The sequence below is a fragment of the Zophobas morio genome, unplaced genomic scaffold (genome assembly GCF_036711695.1).
Source record: "Zophobas morio isolate AGI-343-1 ecotype UQ-CSIRO unplaced genomic scaffold, CSIRO_AGI_Zmor_V1 ptg000002l, whole genome shotgun sequence".
NCBI classification, from domain to species: domain Eukaryota; kingdom Metazoa; phylum Arthropoda; class Insecta; order Coleoptera; family Tenebrionidae; genus Zophobas; species Zophobas morio.
The window spans coordinates 13,460,135-13,481,143 of record NW_026972107.1 but is presented as its reverse complement, the minus strand read 5'-3'; the positions used below and the strand labels follow the sequence as shown (position 1 = coordinate 13,481,143).

General features: G+C 33.6%; 1 protein-coding gene across 1 annotated transcript in view; it reads right to left on the bottom strand.

The window, feature by feature from the left end:
• Positions 1–21,009, bottom strand: part of LOC135127975 (amyloid-beta-like protein) — a 135,637-nt gene that overhangs the window by 58,718 nt on the left and 55,910 nt on the right. The window contains exon 2 of the mRNA XM_064054698.1: positions 8,337–8,537. Coding sequence (XP_063910768.1) covers positions 8,337–8,537 — 201 coding nt within the window. The remainder of the gene's footprint in view (positions 1–8,336; positions 8,538–21,009) is intronic.

The window sequence follows — 21,009 nt, the reverse complement described above, 5'->3', positions numbered from 1 at the left end:
AAAAGGATTATTACTATCGGGGATAATATATCTCTGGCATTCACACACTGGAACATAGATCTTACATCCTGATTAGTTAGTTAATGTAGGTGACATGACGAAGAAATAAATTTATAATAATGATTTACCTTGTTTTAATATTATCCAGGACGGCGACGAATTAAAACGTAGAAAAACAGAAGGAAAATCGGCAAATGAAAGGGAAAGCGTATACTCAGAGAAATTTGAGGGAAATTTTGTTTATAGTTCAAGGGGAAAATTACTGGTTTATGATGTGTTCTTTTAAGAAATGAATACGGAAAAGTAGTGAAAATAAAAGGCAAGGAAGTGAATTTGTGGGGGTGGGAGTGGCAGCAACTGAGTTTTCTATAAATTTCAACAAACGGGAATGGAAGTGATGTGTTAAGAATAGAATACCAAGGAAGATTACAATTTTTTTTTAATTTTTAGATCGAAAAAGAGGGATGGACGAAAAGAGCTGATTGAAAACAGTATAACTGCTAGTAGAGCATTAAGAGAAAATGTAGTAACTTGAAATAAGACAAAAAAGGAATAAGGAGGTAAAGATAAGTTTCGAAGGATGTAGGATCTGCAGATGTTGTTATGAAAATTAAGGACATGTGTAACATAACACCCAGTTTAACCAAATAGTTAAAGTAGAAACCGGACAATTACTGAAAGATACCACAAGATAAACAGGATAGGCAGAAAGACCATAAAATGGGCGCATAGAAGGATTCATATGTTGAAGTTTAATTATACAAAAACTGAAAAATCTACAGAAGCAACATGATTCATGAAAAAAGGATATTTGCTATTCGTAAGATCAGAACGACAATTTCCATGGTTAAATGGTTAAATATTAATTTTCAACTAAAATTTCGTCATTGGGTATTTTTCAAAACGTTGTTAGTTCTCTTAAAGGGTAACGTATTTATATTTCGGCCATCAATCATTACTTCGCTTTAAGATGTCAATTTTTTGTTAGATTCCAACGAGTAATAAATTACGTATATACATTGTGCGTGCTCACTGTCTGAATTCTTCACGATTTTATTATTTCCATTTTTCCTTTCTCTGACAGTCTTTATTTTGCATAAAATGCTTACAGCTAACATGTTATAAACTATTACCTAGGTACTAAATTTTCGGTTTTATTTTGGATTTCTTGATATGAATTCATTCCGAGATGTAATAAAAATTTAAAAGTTGAAATAGCGTCTGTTAGTTAGGATCGGCTTAGAGTTTCACATGCGGGTAATAATAAATTGGAGCAGCTGAAAACTGCATTACGGAGGATTTCAAATTCATTTGAGAAAAATTAAAAAAGTCTTGAGGATTATTCCCAAGTTTTCATTTCAATGTAAATTGGGCAACCAATAAGATAAGGAATTTCTCCTCGGATGGCTTGTCAGTGGTCCCAATTATGAAACGAAAAGGAAGGGAGAAAAAATAATAAATGGTTTTTGATTGTGATCCTTGAAGGGTGTTATCGCCACGGATGTGGACCTTTCAGACGTTGACCGACGTCAGATTTGAAACGAGGTGGAAGGATCGATAGATAGGATACAAATTCGTTCAAAGTTTTGGATGAGCTGAACATGCAATGATTTCCTTGTCTTAGAGTCGTAATTAGACTAGCTCGAGCCATTACCCTCTGACATGCTGACATGACAATGACAGATCTATTGAGTAAAATGCGGTGCTGTAATTACGTTCTCGAGCACCGTTCCAGCATACATAATTCCAACATACGTCGAAGTATTCCTCACAAATTAAATTTGCTCGCTATTTATTCCAGGCAATTATCCTGCTGGGTTTACATGTAATTGAATAGACTTTCGTTTAGCGAAAATTAAATTTTATAGAAAAACAAGAGAGGGAGTAAGTTAATTTCGGTGAATGGCTTCGACGCAATCAAACCCGACTAAGTTTGAAGTGACATGAAGGTAATCACGAATAATAATAGGATGTTGATTCTGCCGATCAGTCAATACATCCACTGTTTTAACTTTATCGTCATCTATCACGCATTCGTACCACAAATATTTCCATTTGCTCTTTCCAACAAACACGGGTTCTCTGAACCGGCAAAATCTGAATAGGCCTTTTGAAATATTGATTGCCCTCTTTTTTGCGGGATATTTTAAATTGCCATTGGAAATTTTATTACAAAACGTTGTATGTCATCTTTAAATTATTCAGATCGTTTTAATAAAACTGCGGCCTCGAACTTCGAAACTTTTTTTATTGATCTGATCAGATGACAAATTTCTGAACGTGTGCTGAAGATAAATGGGAAACTATGGTATGTGGTTGCGGAATTGGAGTTAGTAAACTACGCGGTGCTGAAAATTAAATTAAACGCTCCAGAACAAGCTCTTGGAACTGTCAAAGACCTAACTTGCTCAGCCTATTTCGTGTATCCTTAATTGGTTACTCAAATATATGTCGATTGCTATTACTTCAACCGAATCAAGTTTATTATAAACCTTTCCCTACATCCTGTGCTCTAAATACACGCCCTTACGTTTCGCGAATACACTACTATTCTACAAGTATAATCTGGTTTGCACTGCGCCGGCTGAACGAATCAATTATCCAAAAAGCATACAAAGAAACTTCGACTTATAGACAAATGCCCCTGCAGTCAACCCTACACGCCCTTTGAATTGGTAAAACCTCCTGAAATAATCCTCCACATATCTCTCTGCAGCAAACGTCTTTTGAACCAAATTGATTGTAAGTATTCCATTTCTTCTCTTTTCTTGCCACAGAATTCTCTCAGACAATCTGACCCTATTTCACTAACCACTTTGCAACTCTGCATTTTGTACTTCTCTTTGCAGCCACATTTCTTTATTACGAGCACACGATTTCACCCATCATTTCACGGCGTCGCCTTACCGGTAGTTCAATCAGGTTTGAAAACTTTTTCAACAGACAAACTATGTGCTGCCTCACCACCTTTTTAAAATTGTTTTATTATACAACCGCGAGAAGTATGACGCTGTCTTCTAAATAAAATATTCCTTCTAGGAGTTTTAGAACTTTGTGTTGAAACCTGATTTTGACGTTAATAGATTGTGGGTACACCGTTACAACATGTTAAGGAGTTGCTAAATTGATTGAATCAATCAACATACAATGTACGACTAAACTTTTGCTGGCATTTTCATATGTTTGTAACACAGGTTTGCAAGTCTGTGGTTTCTTGTGTTTGCGTATGAATTATTACATCTTTACGAGTAACGACAATGACAAAAGGAAATTTAGCTGTTTTGGACAAAGCATAATTTCATTCTTTTAATTAGATTGCTCTTTATAGGAGTATATTATATGATCAAAACTTTTTTTAGTGGAATCGTGATCTACTTTACGACCTTTCCCGATAACATAATATTGACGATTTTATGGCTGTGTCCCCAAAATCGATTACCAAGTCCAATTATTATTAAGCCATGTCAATTCTAAGACTACTAAATTCATAACACACATGAATTACAACACTAAAATAAAACTGATTAACACATTATATATAAATTTTAGCGATTACATTAATTAGAAATGTTTGTTTACTATGTAAACTTTTTTGAAAAAAATAATTACGATGTAAGTTAGTGTTTGAAGCTCGTCACCAATGAATTTTATAGTATACATTTATTTATATATAATATATTTACTAGAAAATTTGATATTTCTAAAGAACACTATTTTTTTGGTTACCTGTCACAACAGATCTCTCCTCATTCAAAATTTATTTGAAGTTTTTAAGTTATTTATTATTTAGATTTACTTCCGACTTAAAAATATATGAAAGACATTTCTTTTTCAAAAAAGACACCCAAAATGCATTTGGTATTTGTTAGGCTCCAGAAGCGGAGGAAGTTCGGTATAAATAATAGATTTTTAACAGTTCTATAACTAAACGTGGAAGTGATGTGTTTTTTGCTGAATTAATTTAAGTTTATAACAAAATTTACCCCTTGGAAGCAACATATTTTCATTGGGAATGATTTTTGTGTTTTGAATTTTCTGGAGGCAATAAAACTATTTTTCTGAAAAAACTAAATCACAAACACAATGTTTCGTTATTGAGCTGCTAAAATCTGAAACGAACAATAAAACCCGAAATATGATTAAATTTTAAGTGATAAACTGTGGACCATTTATATACAGATACAGGAACTTACGATACATTTGACGAATTGGCAACATCGCGCAAAATGTCATTTAAAATGTATTACATATGAGCTGCCAACTAAACGTGAATGGAAGTATGTATATAATTTATATTTAATTTAAATTGGTATTACTATAAAAAATTCACTCACTGTACATCTCCTTGTCGTGTTTTTCACTGCGTCTTACTCGACTTTCAGAAAAATAAAACTAAATTCTTATAAATAAATTTTTAAGTCATCAAGTTAGCGCTGATTTTTTTTTTAACATTAATCGATGACAGTGGACAATTCGGAAATATACAACCTAACCTCACTTTTTTCTATAATAAAATTAAGACTGTGAAATGTCATTTATTCACAGTAATACGGATTAATAACCAACGCCAACTTGATGGCTTTTTCAACCGAACTTTTTGAATTTCACTAGCAAAACGGGTGTAATTTTTGAAATAAAACGGTAAAAAACAAAAAAAACTATTACAAAGTAACCTTTGAAATGTAAGTGAATAAATTTGAATTTCCGTCGCTACGACAGGACCTTCATGCTTAAGCCAGTACGTGGTACAAATGAATTGCGGCACTTTAATTTAATCTAGGGACTTTAGACATTATTAATGTGGCTGGATTTAAAAAACTTTGGCAGAGTGCATAGAGATGTGTCTTTGTCTTTAATACCCGTCGCCATTCTTGTTCAGTTAATGACCAGAAAAGCCACTTTTTTATTCAACACGTTGGTTAGATCCCTGACTTTGATAACGGGCCATGAGAGTTTGCTAAACCGTGTTAAATATCTTGTAATTTCAAGCATTACGGAAGTTAAACACGGACCCTTGAGTACGGCCACAAAAAAATGGACTCAGACCCGATAATATTTCTTTAATATTCATTAATTTAATAATGAATTATGAATCTTTAAATTTGTTGTTTTTTTTTTAAATTATTTATACGTACTTACAGTTGTACACAATTAATTGCTACTTTGTTTTTTGGACGACTCATGACCATAGACTATGAAACAATAGGTCTCCCGTTTCGGTCTGTGGTCTATGTCAATTTTTATTAGACAGATAATTTCTAAACTACTGAAGCGGATTGTTGTCAAATTTTATATGTGTTGGCAATATCGTGTAGATTGTAAAACGCTAACCAAAACTTGTCTGATCTTACTCACTCACACTGCAATGACGTGACCTTAAAATTTTAGTAAACACCATTTCAATTCTATAAAATAATATCTTCTTGTACTTGTGCTTTATGAATCCTCCTCGTTTTTGTTTATTATTATTATTATTATTATTATTAGAAACTGTGTTCTTAGTGAATTTATAACCTTGTATTTTATCAATGCATTGATATTGTAGGAGCAATTGTTAATCAAGTCTCCGTTTCCTATTATCGATGGAGTAGTGCGAACTGATACTCCGCCAGACCAAATACAAACAAGTCAAAAGAGTGTGTTTTCGTAACATAATGTGTTTGAATCAAAGGCAGTGGAGGAATGCGGGTGATTAAAAATGATTATCGATTAATCAATTCAGAAAAGCAAGATCTATAAGTTCTTTTCTTACACTGTGAACTGAAATTCTACTTCAGGGGCGAAGGAGTTCCGTCTAATAGCATAAAATTTGTAAGATAAAAATTGCCACACAACTTCGCACAAGGCCCTTCAGGCAATATTTAATAAAAAAGTGTACTATGCTTTTTACATAAATATTTTGTTCATTTATAGTGGCTAACTCATTAATTTTTCAATTTTATTTTTATTCGGCTTCAAGCCTTGGTTAGCAATTTGTTGATTTTTGTTTCCAGGATAATCATTGATTTTATCGTAAGTAAACATTTGTTGTTGAAATTGTTTGGTTTCTACTTCGTTCAAAAACATCTGTAGTCGCAATATTCTTTCAAACTTAGTAAATGACTTTATATTTATTTAACTTTTTGGAAATCGGAATTTTAGAAGAAAGTACCTTTCCAAAAAAGAAAGTATGACTTCGGCAATTTCTTTTCCGGATGAACGGAACCCGTAATCGATTTTAGCAAGAAAATACAAAAATTAATCCAACTTTTCAAACGCTGAAGGAATAAGCAGCCTTTAAAACAGAATCCTAATGAAGATTCCTCTTCAGAAAAGCCGTAATACAGAGAAACATTGCAATATTATTTGAATTTAGAATTAAGCGATGAGTTTTGTGATGTAAAATGAAATATTCAAGACGATTCAAGATCACTAAATGTTATTATAGACTAACTAAATCCTATCCTGTCTGCGAAAGTCAGCCCTCTCAAACTGTCTTAATTAAAGCTCATTCATGACACCATCAATAACTACGCCTTCGTTAATATACTAGAAAGTGGGTAGAATTTACCGGATTCAAACACATCCTAATTTCAAAGTGACTCTTTGGATATTAAGGAACTCGAGCCCCAACGGTGAAAGACAAAGTGGAAGATTCCGTAAGAGGAACGTTCATGTGGAAAAAGGGCGAAATTTTCTCGAATCGTTAAATTATAATTTTCTCACGGTGTGTCTCGATTTAGAATGCTCGCAAGCACGGGAGTTAGGCGATGAATGTAGTATTATATTATTATTTTATAAATACGGGAAGATGTGGGGAATTTTAAAGTAAAATGGGCTGCTGCAGGACGAATTCTGAATTCATGAATGTAATGCGAACATATTTCCCTCTTTTCCGAACGCATGATTCGATAAGCTGCAGAATGTTTACCCAACTTTAACGACGATTTGTAATGAGCAACATTAACTCGGTAATAAAAAGAAACACGATGGAGGTTGCTATGAAACTCGAACACAAGTGTGAGAAACCGCAAAAAAATACGACAATAACTTCCAACTCGGAGTTGATTACCCTTTGGGTTACCATCTTTTTCGTCTTTTAATATATGGCACTACTGGATGGTGAAGTGAACGCCATAAAGAATAGCTAAAATACTGGAGGTATTTATTTTGTGTTAAATTAACTGGTCTAATCAGAGTGCTGATGGGTATAAGGAAATTTAACACAACTTTAATGCTTCTGATGTCGTTGAAATAGTCCTCGAGCTGAATATTATATTAAGCTTAACCAGCGAAATATATAATTTAAGAAAACTATTCCTCTAGTTAATCCAACGAAGTTGAATTAAATGTTTTGTCGAAGTCATGGTTGCTCTTTTACAGGTTTTAAGTACTTGTGAAGTAACCAGAAATTTCTAAAAGCCTGTCAACAAGGTGCTGATTAGTGTCCTCTCAAGCTTAATTTTCTACTTTTACTTTTAGATTTTTTTCTTATAAACTTTGGTGAAGTCGGCGACGAACAAAGATTTTATCAATACATTAAAACAAGAGAAAATTAGTACAAAAGTTTCTGGAATCATTCAGTTGTAGCAAATTTCTGCTTATTATGTAGGGGTGCTCCAGAGTAGACCAAAGAAAGATAAAGTCTTGTGTTAAAGTTACTTTTTTAGTCAGCAGTTACACCAAAGTGAAGTTTGGTTCTTTTGGCTGAAAATAAACTTATTTGCAGAGAGAGTCGTTAACAGCGTAAAAAGCACACTATAAACTTACATTTTTATTTCTGGTGATAGAAAGAGTTTAATTTTGTCGATTATGTTATCAAGCGAATACGCGTCAGACGTGAGATTACTAGCTATACTATAATAAAAAAAACCCGGTGTGTTTGCGGAGATAATTTTAACGTTGTTGCCCTTACAAACAGTAAAATTTTGAACGGCAGAAACAAGACTTTTCCCTTAGATATTAATAAGCACTGACCATAAGCCCGAAACAATTTATTATTTCCCGCTTGTGTAAAGACTTTTTATCGAGGCCCTCTGCCCGCATCCATAAAATCTGGTCCCTAGAGTTCCTCTAGCAATTCGCAATATAAACACGTAAATAAAATGGGAAGCGGAATATTTGCGGAAACGCTTCGTTCTTACTATATACCTATATAAAAAATATATGCGAGATTGCAGGAAAAAGTGCAATAATTTAGGATGAGCCTTATAAGATTCGAGCAATAAAATGTCGACACGTTCCGTTCGGAATGGAGATATTCGTCCAATATGTCGCTAATTTAATACCCACTTGTACGAGTTTTCGATTTAGCTTGCTCGGAACCATAATAATAAAAAAGGAATGGCGTTCCGTACCTTCTTGCAGTAGTTTAATATGTCCATTTTGTCCTTGAAACACGTGGCTTTCGAATAAAGATCCGAGACCCATTCTCCTTGTTCCGTCATGTACTTCGGATGATAGGCTTCTTGGCCGTGCGGACCTGCATCACACAACATTGCCACCTGAGGTTCAAAATGGGAAACTGCACCACTGTTTAAACCACTGTCTTGTAGACCCTGAAACAAGGAAAGCAGGCGTTACTAAACCGTTGGTATTGTTGTGGGTTCAGGAATAACTTGATGGAATTGGTCACGTTGTGTTGTGAATTATGATTCGTCGTATTTGTGAAGCGATGAGTTTTTTGCAGCTGGGTAAATGAATTTCGCTGAGGTCAATTTTATGGCTGTACGGTGCAGCTGATACAGAAATGCATTACAGTATTTCCGCCTTGAATAAACTGAAATGTAAATAGTGGAACGAATTCGAAGTCACGGTTTGCTGGAAATTTTTGTTTGGTATGATATATGGTGACAAGGGAGTGGTGTAAGGTTTTTGGACTCTTGTGAAATTGAACACGAAGTTATGTCTGTGTCATGGTGACGCACGCAAATGGTAATAATTGCCTAGAGTTATTAGCTACAGTGAAGCTGAATTATTCGTTCGTCCCGACGAGAATACGAATTAGAATTGCGATGCGTAATTCCACTTTCATACAAGCCTAAAGTAATATCATTGAAATTTCAGCCCCCTAATAGCTTCCGTCCTATAATTGCGAGTTTGAGCAAGCAAAGTTTGCACACCTGAATTTACTGGCCATATTTTATAATTCCAGACAAATCGGTAGTCGTAACTAATTCCTAATAAGACCCTAGTTTAACAACTTTATTAATAAAATCCAATTTCCTCCCAACAAACTTTTTAAATCTTTAAACATAAATTTTAGACTTTCCTGCGTATCCGCGTCTTTATATTTTGTTCGTCTCAAGACATGTCACAGTTGTGTTATTGGTTCTGCCATCTAATTTCCTTAAAGAAAATAAAGCAAGAGCTTTGGCATATTCCCAGCAGCGGCACCGGATCGATTTTAATAAAGCTTAAAATTTTTAAGAACCTTTTACGTAATGACGAATGCGGCTTCCTAAACGGCTTAAATGAATGCATAGTGTGGCCAGACAACTTCATAAAAGGTCGAGATGATCGTAACATTTCTAATCCGGAATGCCTAAAGTTAAATAATCTTTATCCGTCCGTTTTTAAGGGTCAGTTTCTAGGCTTAATGGATCCTGACGCATGCACACCCTCTCTGTGGAGTCAAGTTAAATTACACTCCGGTTAATTAAAGTCCCTGGTCGATGTTTATTCTCGCCCAGTCCAATGTGCAACTGATTTCGAAGCTTTTGGGTTGCGCATTAATTCAGGATAAAAATGACATGCAACAATTGTGCGAGTGATTCATATTTTATTGGCATGTTTCAGCCCGCAAGGATGATAAATGGATGGTATTGTGCAGAATGAGGGCGGCTGCTTGTTATTAAATGATTTCACAAAACCGTGGACCTTTCGAGCTAGTTTTCGCTACAAAGGCAAACGGCGCAATTTCTGAAACTTCTGAAACAAATATTACGGTTACGTCAATTAATAAACGAGAACTTTTGCACTGGATATATCATGTGCAGAATACAGTTTTACATGTTATACGAAACAGGTCAACATTTTTTTTCTTTCAGTAGCAAACAATCAAGGAAGTCCAAAACAGAGCTAAAAATTTATAGTTTTCAGTTTTTAATTCAAATTTATTGTTCGATTTTATCAATGCAATGTACAACATTTTCTTACGCTTCACTAGTGCCGGGTGGATTATGTTCTTTCGCTCTCTTGGTGACCATTATTTAACTTATAATGATAATAATTTGTTACTTGGCTGTTTAACTTACACATGAAACAGCAATGTTTCGTGTATTCAAGTTGTAAACCAAGTAGAACTGCCACAACTTTGAAATCAGGGCTGATGTGCCATTTATACTTTCTGTAATTAATTTTGTCAAGAACGCGTGTTCCATTTTCGTAGGATTCTGTCGTATTAACAATATGTCCAACAGGCACTGAAGAATAAATAATTCCGATGTACATACATACACGAGGAAAAGGCGAAATATGTGTATTTGGACATAACTTCCACCCTCAATCTCAAATCAATTATTATGGTTTAGAAATGTCACTTTTGAAGCTCTCTTTTATGATGTCTAACGTTTCGTATACCTTTTGGACTCGAAAATACTAAAAAAAATTAAAATTTTAGCTAGAAATAATATTTTTGTCCAAATTTATGAGTTCTGAGTTATGTTTTGGCGTCTTTTGAGGACCCTGAACGTCTTGATACATTCGCGACATGCGGAATCGACTTATTTTGTGAAAAGGAGACGATTGGGTCTATTTTCCACGTTTTGGTTTTCGTAGATTCCAGTAATTCGTTCAAAAATTTCAGAAATGTAACTTTTGAAGCTCTATTTTAAGATCTCTAAAGGGTGTGCATTTTGTTCAGCATCTAGTTATGTTGGTTCTGGAAAAATTTCTGAATAGGGTACTGATTGAGAAGGAAAACTAGAATTTACTTCTTTTGCCACAAGATTCGAACTTGGTGTGGCAAAAAAAGAGGTAAAAAAATACTAGTACATAGTAGAAACTAAAGTACAAAGTCCAGGACTGCTCTTACGATTCAACCAGTTTGTTAAACTATCAACACAACGTGCACAGTAAAGAGTACAACATTTAACTTGTTTTTTAATTTTAACAACAAAATAGTACTACATTTTCAATTGTATTATTGACAAGTTTACTAGACACTGTCAATATTTAATTTAAATCATCCTTCTATGGTTTTTTAGTAGGATCCATCCATGTTTTCTTGACGTTTTATTATCCCTACACTATAAAAAAATAAGTACCCGTTTCCGTTCTATCTGTAGCATGTTGTCTCTCGTCTGTGCAAATATTCATCAGACAAGGTCGATTTTTGTAGTTTATGAATCTACCTTGATTATTATTTACCCTACATCCAGATTTTCAAAAAAAAAATCCAAACTGCGTCATCATAAAAAATAAAACTTGTAACACTGAATCTTATAGTTTTTCGAAGAATTCAGCTTCTTATTGGACTGCACTTCAAGGGTGCAGTTTTAAAGCAAAGAGAATCGTGATTTCACAGTCGTAATGTACAAAATATACCCAAACTTGTTTAGACAAGCTAGCAAGCACACGATTTCTTCAGTATATGCTATTAATTGATGTTTCATGATCCCTACAGTATGAAAAAATAGGTCCTCTTTTTTGTTTGTCTGTCTGTAATCTCTCTCTCGTCTGTGGGCTATCTGTGTTGATATTTATTAGACAGATAATCTCCGAAACGTATTTCAGGAATATCGCATGGATGGAAAACAATTTGATGACGCCACCTTAAAATTTTGCATGATAAACACTCTTGAAATTGTATAAAATAACATAGTTTTGTACTTATGATTTATGAATCTGCCTTGATTGTTTACCCTAGGCATAGACATTTTCGCAAAAAAATCCAAATTGTATCATCACATTTTATAATAGTATAAGCTCAACTGGTAAAGCGTCATGCTCATGACGAGAAAGTCGCGGTTCAATATCCTCATAGCCACATTTTTTTTATTACAATGTAATTGGTTTTGTTTATACATTTTTAACTTATAAGGGTTTAAAATGAGTAAAATTTCACAAAATCATTTTTTTAAAGAAGCTGAATTTGTTGGTACTCGTAAAGAGCTACAGAAAGTTCAAAAGCAAAAATTTACGAAATCATCAAAAGATTTAAGAGGAAAAAGATACATATAAATAGCAAGAGTATTAATGCAGAATAGAGAATTTTTTTAAGTAGTGTAATAAAGTTTAAAGGATTCGAAAGAGGTAGTTAGAGTTTGGGCGCTATAAGTATATAAAAGTACGCAAAGAACGAAATTGTGACAGAACGAGTCCATTTTCAAAAAGGAGGGGAGGCGGTCTCTCAGTGGCGTCTGCTGCATTTCGTTTTGTGTTTCTTGTGTTTCACGTGTTTCACCTGTGTTTCACTAGGGCTCTGTGAATTTTTTTGTTTCACTATTTGTTTTACAAGTTTTAAAAATCAGTTCTCTTCAGAGCCTTAAAATAACATCTATAAATTTATAAAGATAAATATACTTAAAATTATACAGTTAGTTAAAATGTTTTAGTGTCGTACAGTACATTGTGTCCTTCAAAAAATCAATTGGTGTTGAAAATTCTGATGACCTAGGATGCAATCCTACAGACTGGAACTCAGTTTAATTATTTTAATCTTTTTATGTATTTCATTAAATAAATTTCTTTTGATTATTTTTTTTTCCATCTAAATTTAAAAATACTAAATACAACTGGAGAAAGAGATAAATCTTATTTTTGTTATAGTTCATTTTTAAACGGGGGGACAAAATTATGCAACATCATATACACCAACTAAAGGAGGCGTTTTTTCTTTAACGCGTACACCAAGATCCTTAGATAACAAAATATGACTACGCCACTGACGTCTTTGCCCGCCTGCTCTTGTGCGCAGCTTGTGATGACTCAACATGTCATTCTTTGGCCGGGCGATCTCTAGAATATTTAGAAAAACAGATAAGAGAAAAAGACAAGAAATAAGACAAACAATGAGCAGGTTATAAAATGGAACAGCACCAAAAATAGATCAAAATGGAGCTGAATTAATTAAATTCCACCTAGAGCTATTAGTGGAAGCCTTGTATAATATTATGAAAATCGGTCTTATTTTAGCAGGAACTAGCGCCGCCCACCCGCCATCTCTTTTCTTAGAGGGAATCTCATTTGCAAAATCAACTTTACCTTAGCAGGCATAACCCCGATCAGCCACCTTCTCTTTTCTTAGAGGATATGTCATTTACCAAAATCGGTCTTATTTTAGCAGTTACTAGCTCCACCCACCCTCTCTTTTCTTAGAGGGTATGTCATTGTCAAAATCAGTTTTATGTTAGCAAGTACTGATGACTAACTTTTACAAACAATGATCAAAATTTGCAAACATTACAAGCTTTGTAATTTATAAATATCTTATGTTAGGTTAATGTATTTTTTTGGTTTATTTATTAATGGAAAATAACAACTTTTTTATTAATAATAAAGCAAGACGATTAATGACTACTGTTATTGTGGTTATTGTCTTAAAAACATAAAAAATAGTTTGGGACTCTCGGAACGCTCGTACATAACGTACTGAAGAGTTGATCCGCCATTTTCCAGACACCCGGTATAGTATGTCTCCGGGCTGGGTTTATAAGAGAATTTTTTATTTATTTAAAAAAAAACCAAAGGAATGAACATTTTGGCTTGACTTAACACAAATATTTCATCTACAAAAACTTTCAAATGATGTAGATTTTTTTTAATATATCAATTTTATCTAGATAAAACGTATTTATTTTGACTAATTTTACAAAACGTTAGCAAGATCTACATGTCAATAGAAGTTCTTTTATTCAGTGTTTTTATTTAATTACACAAACCCAATAGACTAAAAAATATTTGGAGTATTGTTTTACTGTAATTAAATACATGAATGTAAATATGGCGTACAGAGGGCGCAACGAGAAAAGCTCACGGCTGTATAATCTACTATATGAAATTTAATGTAAACTTAAAAATAAATTTCATGGTCTACTAGAGAACTTTTTTTTTTAATCATATGGTATTATTTGAACACAAACTATGCCAGTTTGTTGATATAAAATATATATAAATAGATACACACTTCAAAATAACACCCCATCAAGATGATTTTACTCTCACCTCTTTAAAGACGTATTGATCAGGCTGCACTCATGAATAAAAAATCAAGCGCAGATTTTCCGGATGCAGTTTATTGGGGGTATAACAGTGTTTATCTATCTGGGTTACATCAATTGGCATCAGATTATCTCTTGCTGCGAGGTAAATTCTGGAAGTTTGGCTAATACACGTTTTAACAACAGGGATAATGCAATTAAAGCTGCTAATAGCGAACGTTAGGCCTGGTCTAAATATGAATTCCACAAGCAAGGGAGAAAATCGGTTTGATGTTCACACGTCAGTAGCATCAGACTGATTAATTTCGTGCAATCAATGCTGCAATACTGCTAATTTGCACACATATGTATTTTATATAACACAACTATTACAAATCAAGGAAGTCTTCTGAAATTCAAACTGGTCGTTCCAAATAAGTATTGTGTGATGAATAACTACATATTAATTATCAATTTTTGTAAGCAATACTTTGTTTACAGTTTATATCGCTCAACCAAATTTACATCTGATACAACAAAATATGCCTAAACTCAAATTTCAAATGCAAATTTCTACACGCCTCAGGTGACTGGTTTAAAATTTGTTTTATTTATTTACAAAAATGTTTAACTACCTATGAATTTTCATTATTGGAAGAGGAATACGGGAGTAATAATTAAACATTATTTATGTGTGTGACGTTTGGGTTTGATATTGATTACTTTTCGAGATGCGAAAGTTTGTTTGGTTCAAACGACGACATGAATCAGACTTGGCATTAGAAACAGGGATTTTTTATGAACTTTGAAGATGTATCACAGGCATATCTGAACGACGCCGAGCAAATTATGTAGCATTATAAAGAGAGATTTTTTTTAATGAACCCGCGATATGTATCCAGGTATATTTGACCCATACACGACAAAAATGACCTAAATTAGTGTTTGCTTACTATCGATTTTATAGTTAAGTAAAATTCTTCATTATTTCTGTTCGACCATAAGTACAATCAGATTACCACTAATCAATACCAGACAATACAACATTCAACAAAGATGGCAGAATTACTTACTTCAGATAAATATTATTTAAGGCTTTGTTACACTCTTACTTAGATTTATAAATCATTTCGTAGCTCGGTTCCAGAGACAGTGTGAAGCTTGGCAAAGAGAATCACATAAAGGCTACCGTAATTTCGCTTTAGGTGTCATCTTCGACCTTACGCTCTTGACAAACAATTTTCATGCTTTGAGCGAAAAACTTTTTGTACACAGTTATAAAATTCACTTACTCCTTACGATGTTCTAACAATGAACCACTTAAAACCAACAAAAAAAGCCAATCAAAGTGTTGCTTCTATTATGCATTTGTTCGTTCTCTATATTTATTCCTTTTGGTGTTGACGTTGAAGTTTCAATCTGGAGTAGATCCATAAAAATAAATTAGTCCCTAATCTCGCAAAACTGCAAATATCCGCACCGAATTTGACGAACTGGGTCACAGAACGGTTGTTCGTTAAAAACAGCGCAGTAAACACGAAAAAAGTCAGCAAAAAAACCTCTGCAATCAACAAATAAACAAATCATGTGCACGTCGTGCAATTTCATCCAGACTGACGACAGTGTAACCTATCCACATTAAAGCTTTTCGCTGTATTACTAAATAAATTGTGTTGCGGTTGAGCGTTCTGATAATGGCATTAAATCGATAGCAGTTCGCTAATGATTCGGTCGATTTCCTTTAATGTAGCTTTTAACAGAAATGCATCATAAATAATTGTTGCCGAATGTAATTTCCAAATAGCTATCGCTTCATATTGAAACCTTGATGTCCCGGCGCATCCACCAAAAATGATTACAAGTGCTCCCACCGGTTTTTGCCGGTAGTTCGAATATTATGTTCCGGGATAGGCTGTTGCTAACAATTTTCAAAGGAGATACGCGGAAAGTAGATTAATATGAGGAAACTCGGCGAAAGTGAATTGTTGCAAAGCACAATAATAACTTAATTGTAAAGATTGTGGGAATCAGCATCAACAAGAAGTTGGTAGGTCGGATTTCGAATACAAAACAACTTCTTGCAAGTCGTTCGCATGCGAGTGTCTGAACTAGATTAGAAAGTGAGTGAATAATGACAATACCGCAGATGGTAGGCAAATCTGATTTAGTGAAAAACAATTAAACTTAAATTCGCGGAATAATCATTCACTTGTACTCTCTGCGAAAAAATTAGTAAAGTAATTGATGTTCCTTGCGGAAGCGCGGAGGAGCAGGTGTTTCAGCTTTGAAATAATTACTTATTTGTTATATTTTGAGGAGAAATAACCTAAGAGGTAACCATAAATAACACGAAATCTTCATGGCTGTGCTTGAAATATAAATTAAATCAGTGGAGTAATTGTAGATTGTTTATTCTAGCTAGAGACAACCCCTTTTTTTAATCTTAATTCAGAAAAAGAAAACCTTGGACTGTGCAAGTCGTAAACTTAACTTCTAATAAAGCTTAACTCTGAAACGAAATCTCCTAGACCATAATTTACCGAATTGTCCGAAACAACGGCATTTATTGCGCTCGTTAAACCTCCCAACTCTGCAACATTTGAATGCAGCTAGTTTTTGTGAGTAATGTTGTACCTACCGGGTGCTGTTAGCGCTTACTCGATAAAAATCTGAACTGAGAACTTATTGTTACGGCTTTTTTGAATCAGTTTTATTGCGTAAGTAAGATTTTTCCAGAATAAACGCGACATATTTGTTTTGCAAGTCATAAAACCTTGCAAGTGAATCGTAATAAATTTTACGTTAACACTGCTTCTAACAACAATAAACGTTATTTTATTTGCCACTTTAACAATAACAAAATGCCGCTTTTTACAGTCAGCGATTTTGTAAACATTCATTGAATGCTTTTATCAGATTTTCACAATCCAATAACGAATGGAAAAGGGAATTCATTTTTATTTCCACATAAATAGTGTCATCCAGTGGAAATTGAGTTAATCTGCAACGTGTATTATTATATAGCTGCACGTTGAGTCAACAGATAGTTCGTTCAACCGTAACGTGATTAAATTATGTTCAGAACAGAAAGCAAATATATTTTACTCTTGAATGGTAATAAAATGAGTTCGACTTTAATGTTAACGCAAAAGCTATAATTATCCCGTTATATAATATTAATGAAAATCGCCCGCTATGGAACGATGAATATTAATTTCAACAACTCTTCCACAATGTATTTATTACTTGCGAAAAACAACCGTAAAAGATGGAACGAAATTTCAGGTCAGTTAAACAAGGTTGGAAAGTTGAGAGAAAATTTTCAGAAAGGGGATCCTGTACTTGGTAGTTGGAAACAGAACTTCGCAGAAGGTCTAGGAATCTAATTGGTAGTCGAGGTTCTAAGAATTTTCTTTCAATAGTTTGCTCATATATCATTTTAATTATGACACCGACAGTATTCAAGTTCTTAAGGGGTTTGGCTAAGCCTTGGTGTAATATTAAAGTCAGTGGCAGCGGGAAGTTTTAGTGTACAGAATGTCTTAAGGAGCAACAAAATACGACACAACATTTTTCAATTTTTCTATAAACAAAAAAGTACAACGTATTTGATTAAACTGTTTGTCACTCGCCGAACGTAAACTACAACTGAAATACTGAAATTCCGCTGTTGATCAAAACTCCGCAAAAACTCATTGTTTTGAATTTGTTCATGCAATCCAATACAGGTGTCGGATGTGGGATGCCAAGGTGAAATTGTTTGTATATTTTATTAAAAAAAAAAAGAGAAAAACGTTGTGAAAAGTTGTAAAAAGTTGGACAATTTAATATACGTTTCTACTTACTATTTTTATCTACATTGTCAATTAGCGGGCAAAAAGTGTCTCCAGTGTTAACCTGTATAGATTGAATATTTTCGCATTATCATTTATATTGGACTAATTCTTTCTTTCCTCTTCCTTCCGTATAAAAACCTTTTTTATTATGCTATCTTAATGCGATTTTCCACCTTCCCCCAGAGCATTTTATCTGCAAGCTCTTCACAAAACGTTTGCATTTCCCAAAAATAAATCGTACGCAATTAAGGTGGTGAACAGCGCGATAATTTGTTAGATACTTACTGAAAAGTTTTCTTGAGGGTGAAGAGAGAAGGCCCCTTCTCTGTAAACTGCTGACAGAAATCAATATCAAAGGCAGTATGACTCATGCCTAGCGTTCTAGCTGCCAAACCCTAAACACCCTGTTCCTTCATAAAATATTCCCTCAGAATGGTAAATTTATCTCTGTTCAAGAACAGCCCATGTGACTCACTCTGTCTCATCACTTTATGACGCAATGCAAATTTTGCTGTCGCGTGATTACATCAAGTCCAGGCTTTTTATTATTAAATTTGTTAAGGGCTGAATCATGACTAAATTTGTTGGAAGTATCACATTTACGGGGAAATTTCATCAAATGATATTGAAGTTGTAGTAAATTTCGTTGCAGAAATCAGCAAAAATAAATTATTCATTTTAGCGGGAAGTGGATAAACACTGCTCGAGTTTCACTGAATATTTTTTCTAATTGTGTTACACGGGAAACACTATTTGCATTTTTAATGTAACGGTGTTATAAATATGCTAGCAGTGTTAGGCTGTAATCGATAATAATGGTGCGTCGATGATATTAAAAATCTCTATGCGATGAACGCACATGGTTGTTTAATTTTTGACTCAAAATTTTTAAGGTTTATAGTTGCTCAAACTTATGGAAGTAATTGTTATTCTAGTAAACTCGGATTCTCCAAGATTAATTAGAAAGATAAAAGCACAACTGAAATTTGCAAGAGAAATTCCTCTTGATTGCATGTTATGTAAAAACGTGGAAAAAACTTCTTGAAAGCCTTCACGAAATTAATTAGATTACGGAAAGTGGAAGCTGAAATTGTTTTATTATGAGTTTTATAAAAACTGAATATACAACTTAAGAATAAAAAAATCAAAAGAATTACAAATGAACATCTTCTGAGAGCAAAAGATGTCTTTTTTGTCTAAAGGAGGAATGTAAAAAATATTTTAATAATGTATGTAAGAAAACAAAACTGAGCTCATAAAATAGGAAAAAAGACTTCCTGGGGCTGTGCCGGTAAAGTAAAAAAAGAAACTTTTTATCGGTCTATAAAATAAGAAAAACTGATTAACAAATAGTAATAATTCGTTACTTAGATCGACCTTATAACTTTGGAGGGTTCAAAAATAGTTCTGAGCAAATTTTGTGATTTGTTAAATGCACTAAATGGGCAAACTCGCGTACTGAGCGAGATGTATATTTCGTGGAGCGAGCGACTTGTCATCTAATTCAATATTTTTCAATCTAAAAGGCTACATAACTCTTCTGGTTGAAAATCATAAAAACCACACTAAAACACCAACCAAACTTTAAATAACAGTGTTAGTTGCCGCAAAAAATTAACATTTATGTATATGTTTTACTTTGCAGGGCGCTGAAATAGTTTCCAACTCGTGTATTATTATAAAACACGACAAACTAATGCATGGCGTATATGTACATAACTTCGTTACATAACATAATTCCACCAGCTATAAACCTTTCAGCTAGTTGCTTATAAACATGAAACATCACTATTCTGTGTATATGTATATTATTTATGTCTAATTTTTTGTTGTGTTGGTAATAATATTAAAACCTTCTATCTTAATTATTATTTTCATTGTTACGAGTTTGATAATTCACTATCGATTTGTTCTGAATTGAAAAAGCCATTTTGTAATATAACTACAAATTAAAAATTAAATTAGTTCTCTATGTGTTGTATGACACACAATAATAAAATTGGATCTATTACTATCATTTTGTTCATTTGTTTATAGATGGTATGGTACGGAGTGCGAGGAAATCGGGTGAACGGCCAGACAATTGCTCCAAAAGTATGAGTGCATTGATAAAGTGCAAGGCTGTGTCAGTTTTTAATAAATTTCCCCCGTTCCTCTGTAATTGGGCCTCCGGCCTGTAGGGGAACGTAATTCAATAAAAAAAAATTACTCATTGGAAAATATTCTAATCAACATTTCTGCAAGAATATGAATGTCAATTCCGACACGTGCACTACACATACAACAGTATAAAAAATTTGTCGAAAGTTAGTTCGCCAGAACTTCGGTCGCTTCTGAAGTACAGTCCAACAAATACTGCTTCTCTGAAAAATTATAAGATTTGATCTTGAAATTTTACGTGCAGTAAAAGCAATATAGAAGGTACGTACTAGTTACAGTGTAACAGAAAAAAAGAAGGCTTCACCTTCTTAAAACAAAGACAGTTGGGAGCCACGAGAAGATTTAACATTCTTAAAAAAGACACTTGAGGTCCTCGAGAAAGTTTCGCCTTCTTTAAAAAAGGACATTTGGGACCCTCTAGAAGACTTTATATTCTTAAAAAAAGACATTTGGCGCCCTTGAGGAGGTTTTACATTTTTACAAAAAACAGTTGGGACATTTCGATATAAGTGTTCGAATATATGTATATGTTTTTGTTTTTTTTTTAATTTTTATTATCTTTAACTTTTTTTTGTCTCTTAGTAATTGGCCTTTTGGCCTTTTAAGAGATTTACTTCATTATTAAAAATATTTGGAACCCCAGAGAAGATATCGCATTAAAAAAATACATTTGGCGGCCCTGAGAAGGTTTTACAATAAAAAAAAAAACATTTGGGAAGTCCGAGAAGGTTTTACATTTTAAAAAAAGAGAGTTGCACCCCCGAGAATGTGTCACATTAAAAAAAAACATTTGGGGTCTTTGAGAAGGTTTTACATTTTAAAAAAAGACTGTTGGGATTCCCAAAAATTGTCGCATTAAAAACACATTTGGAACCCCAGAGAAGGTTTTACAT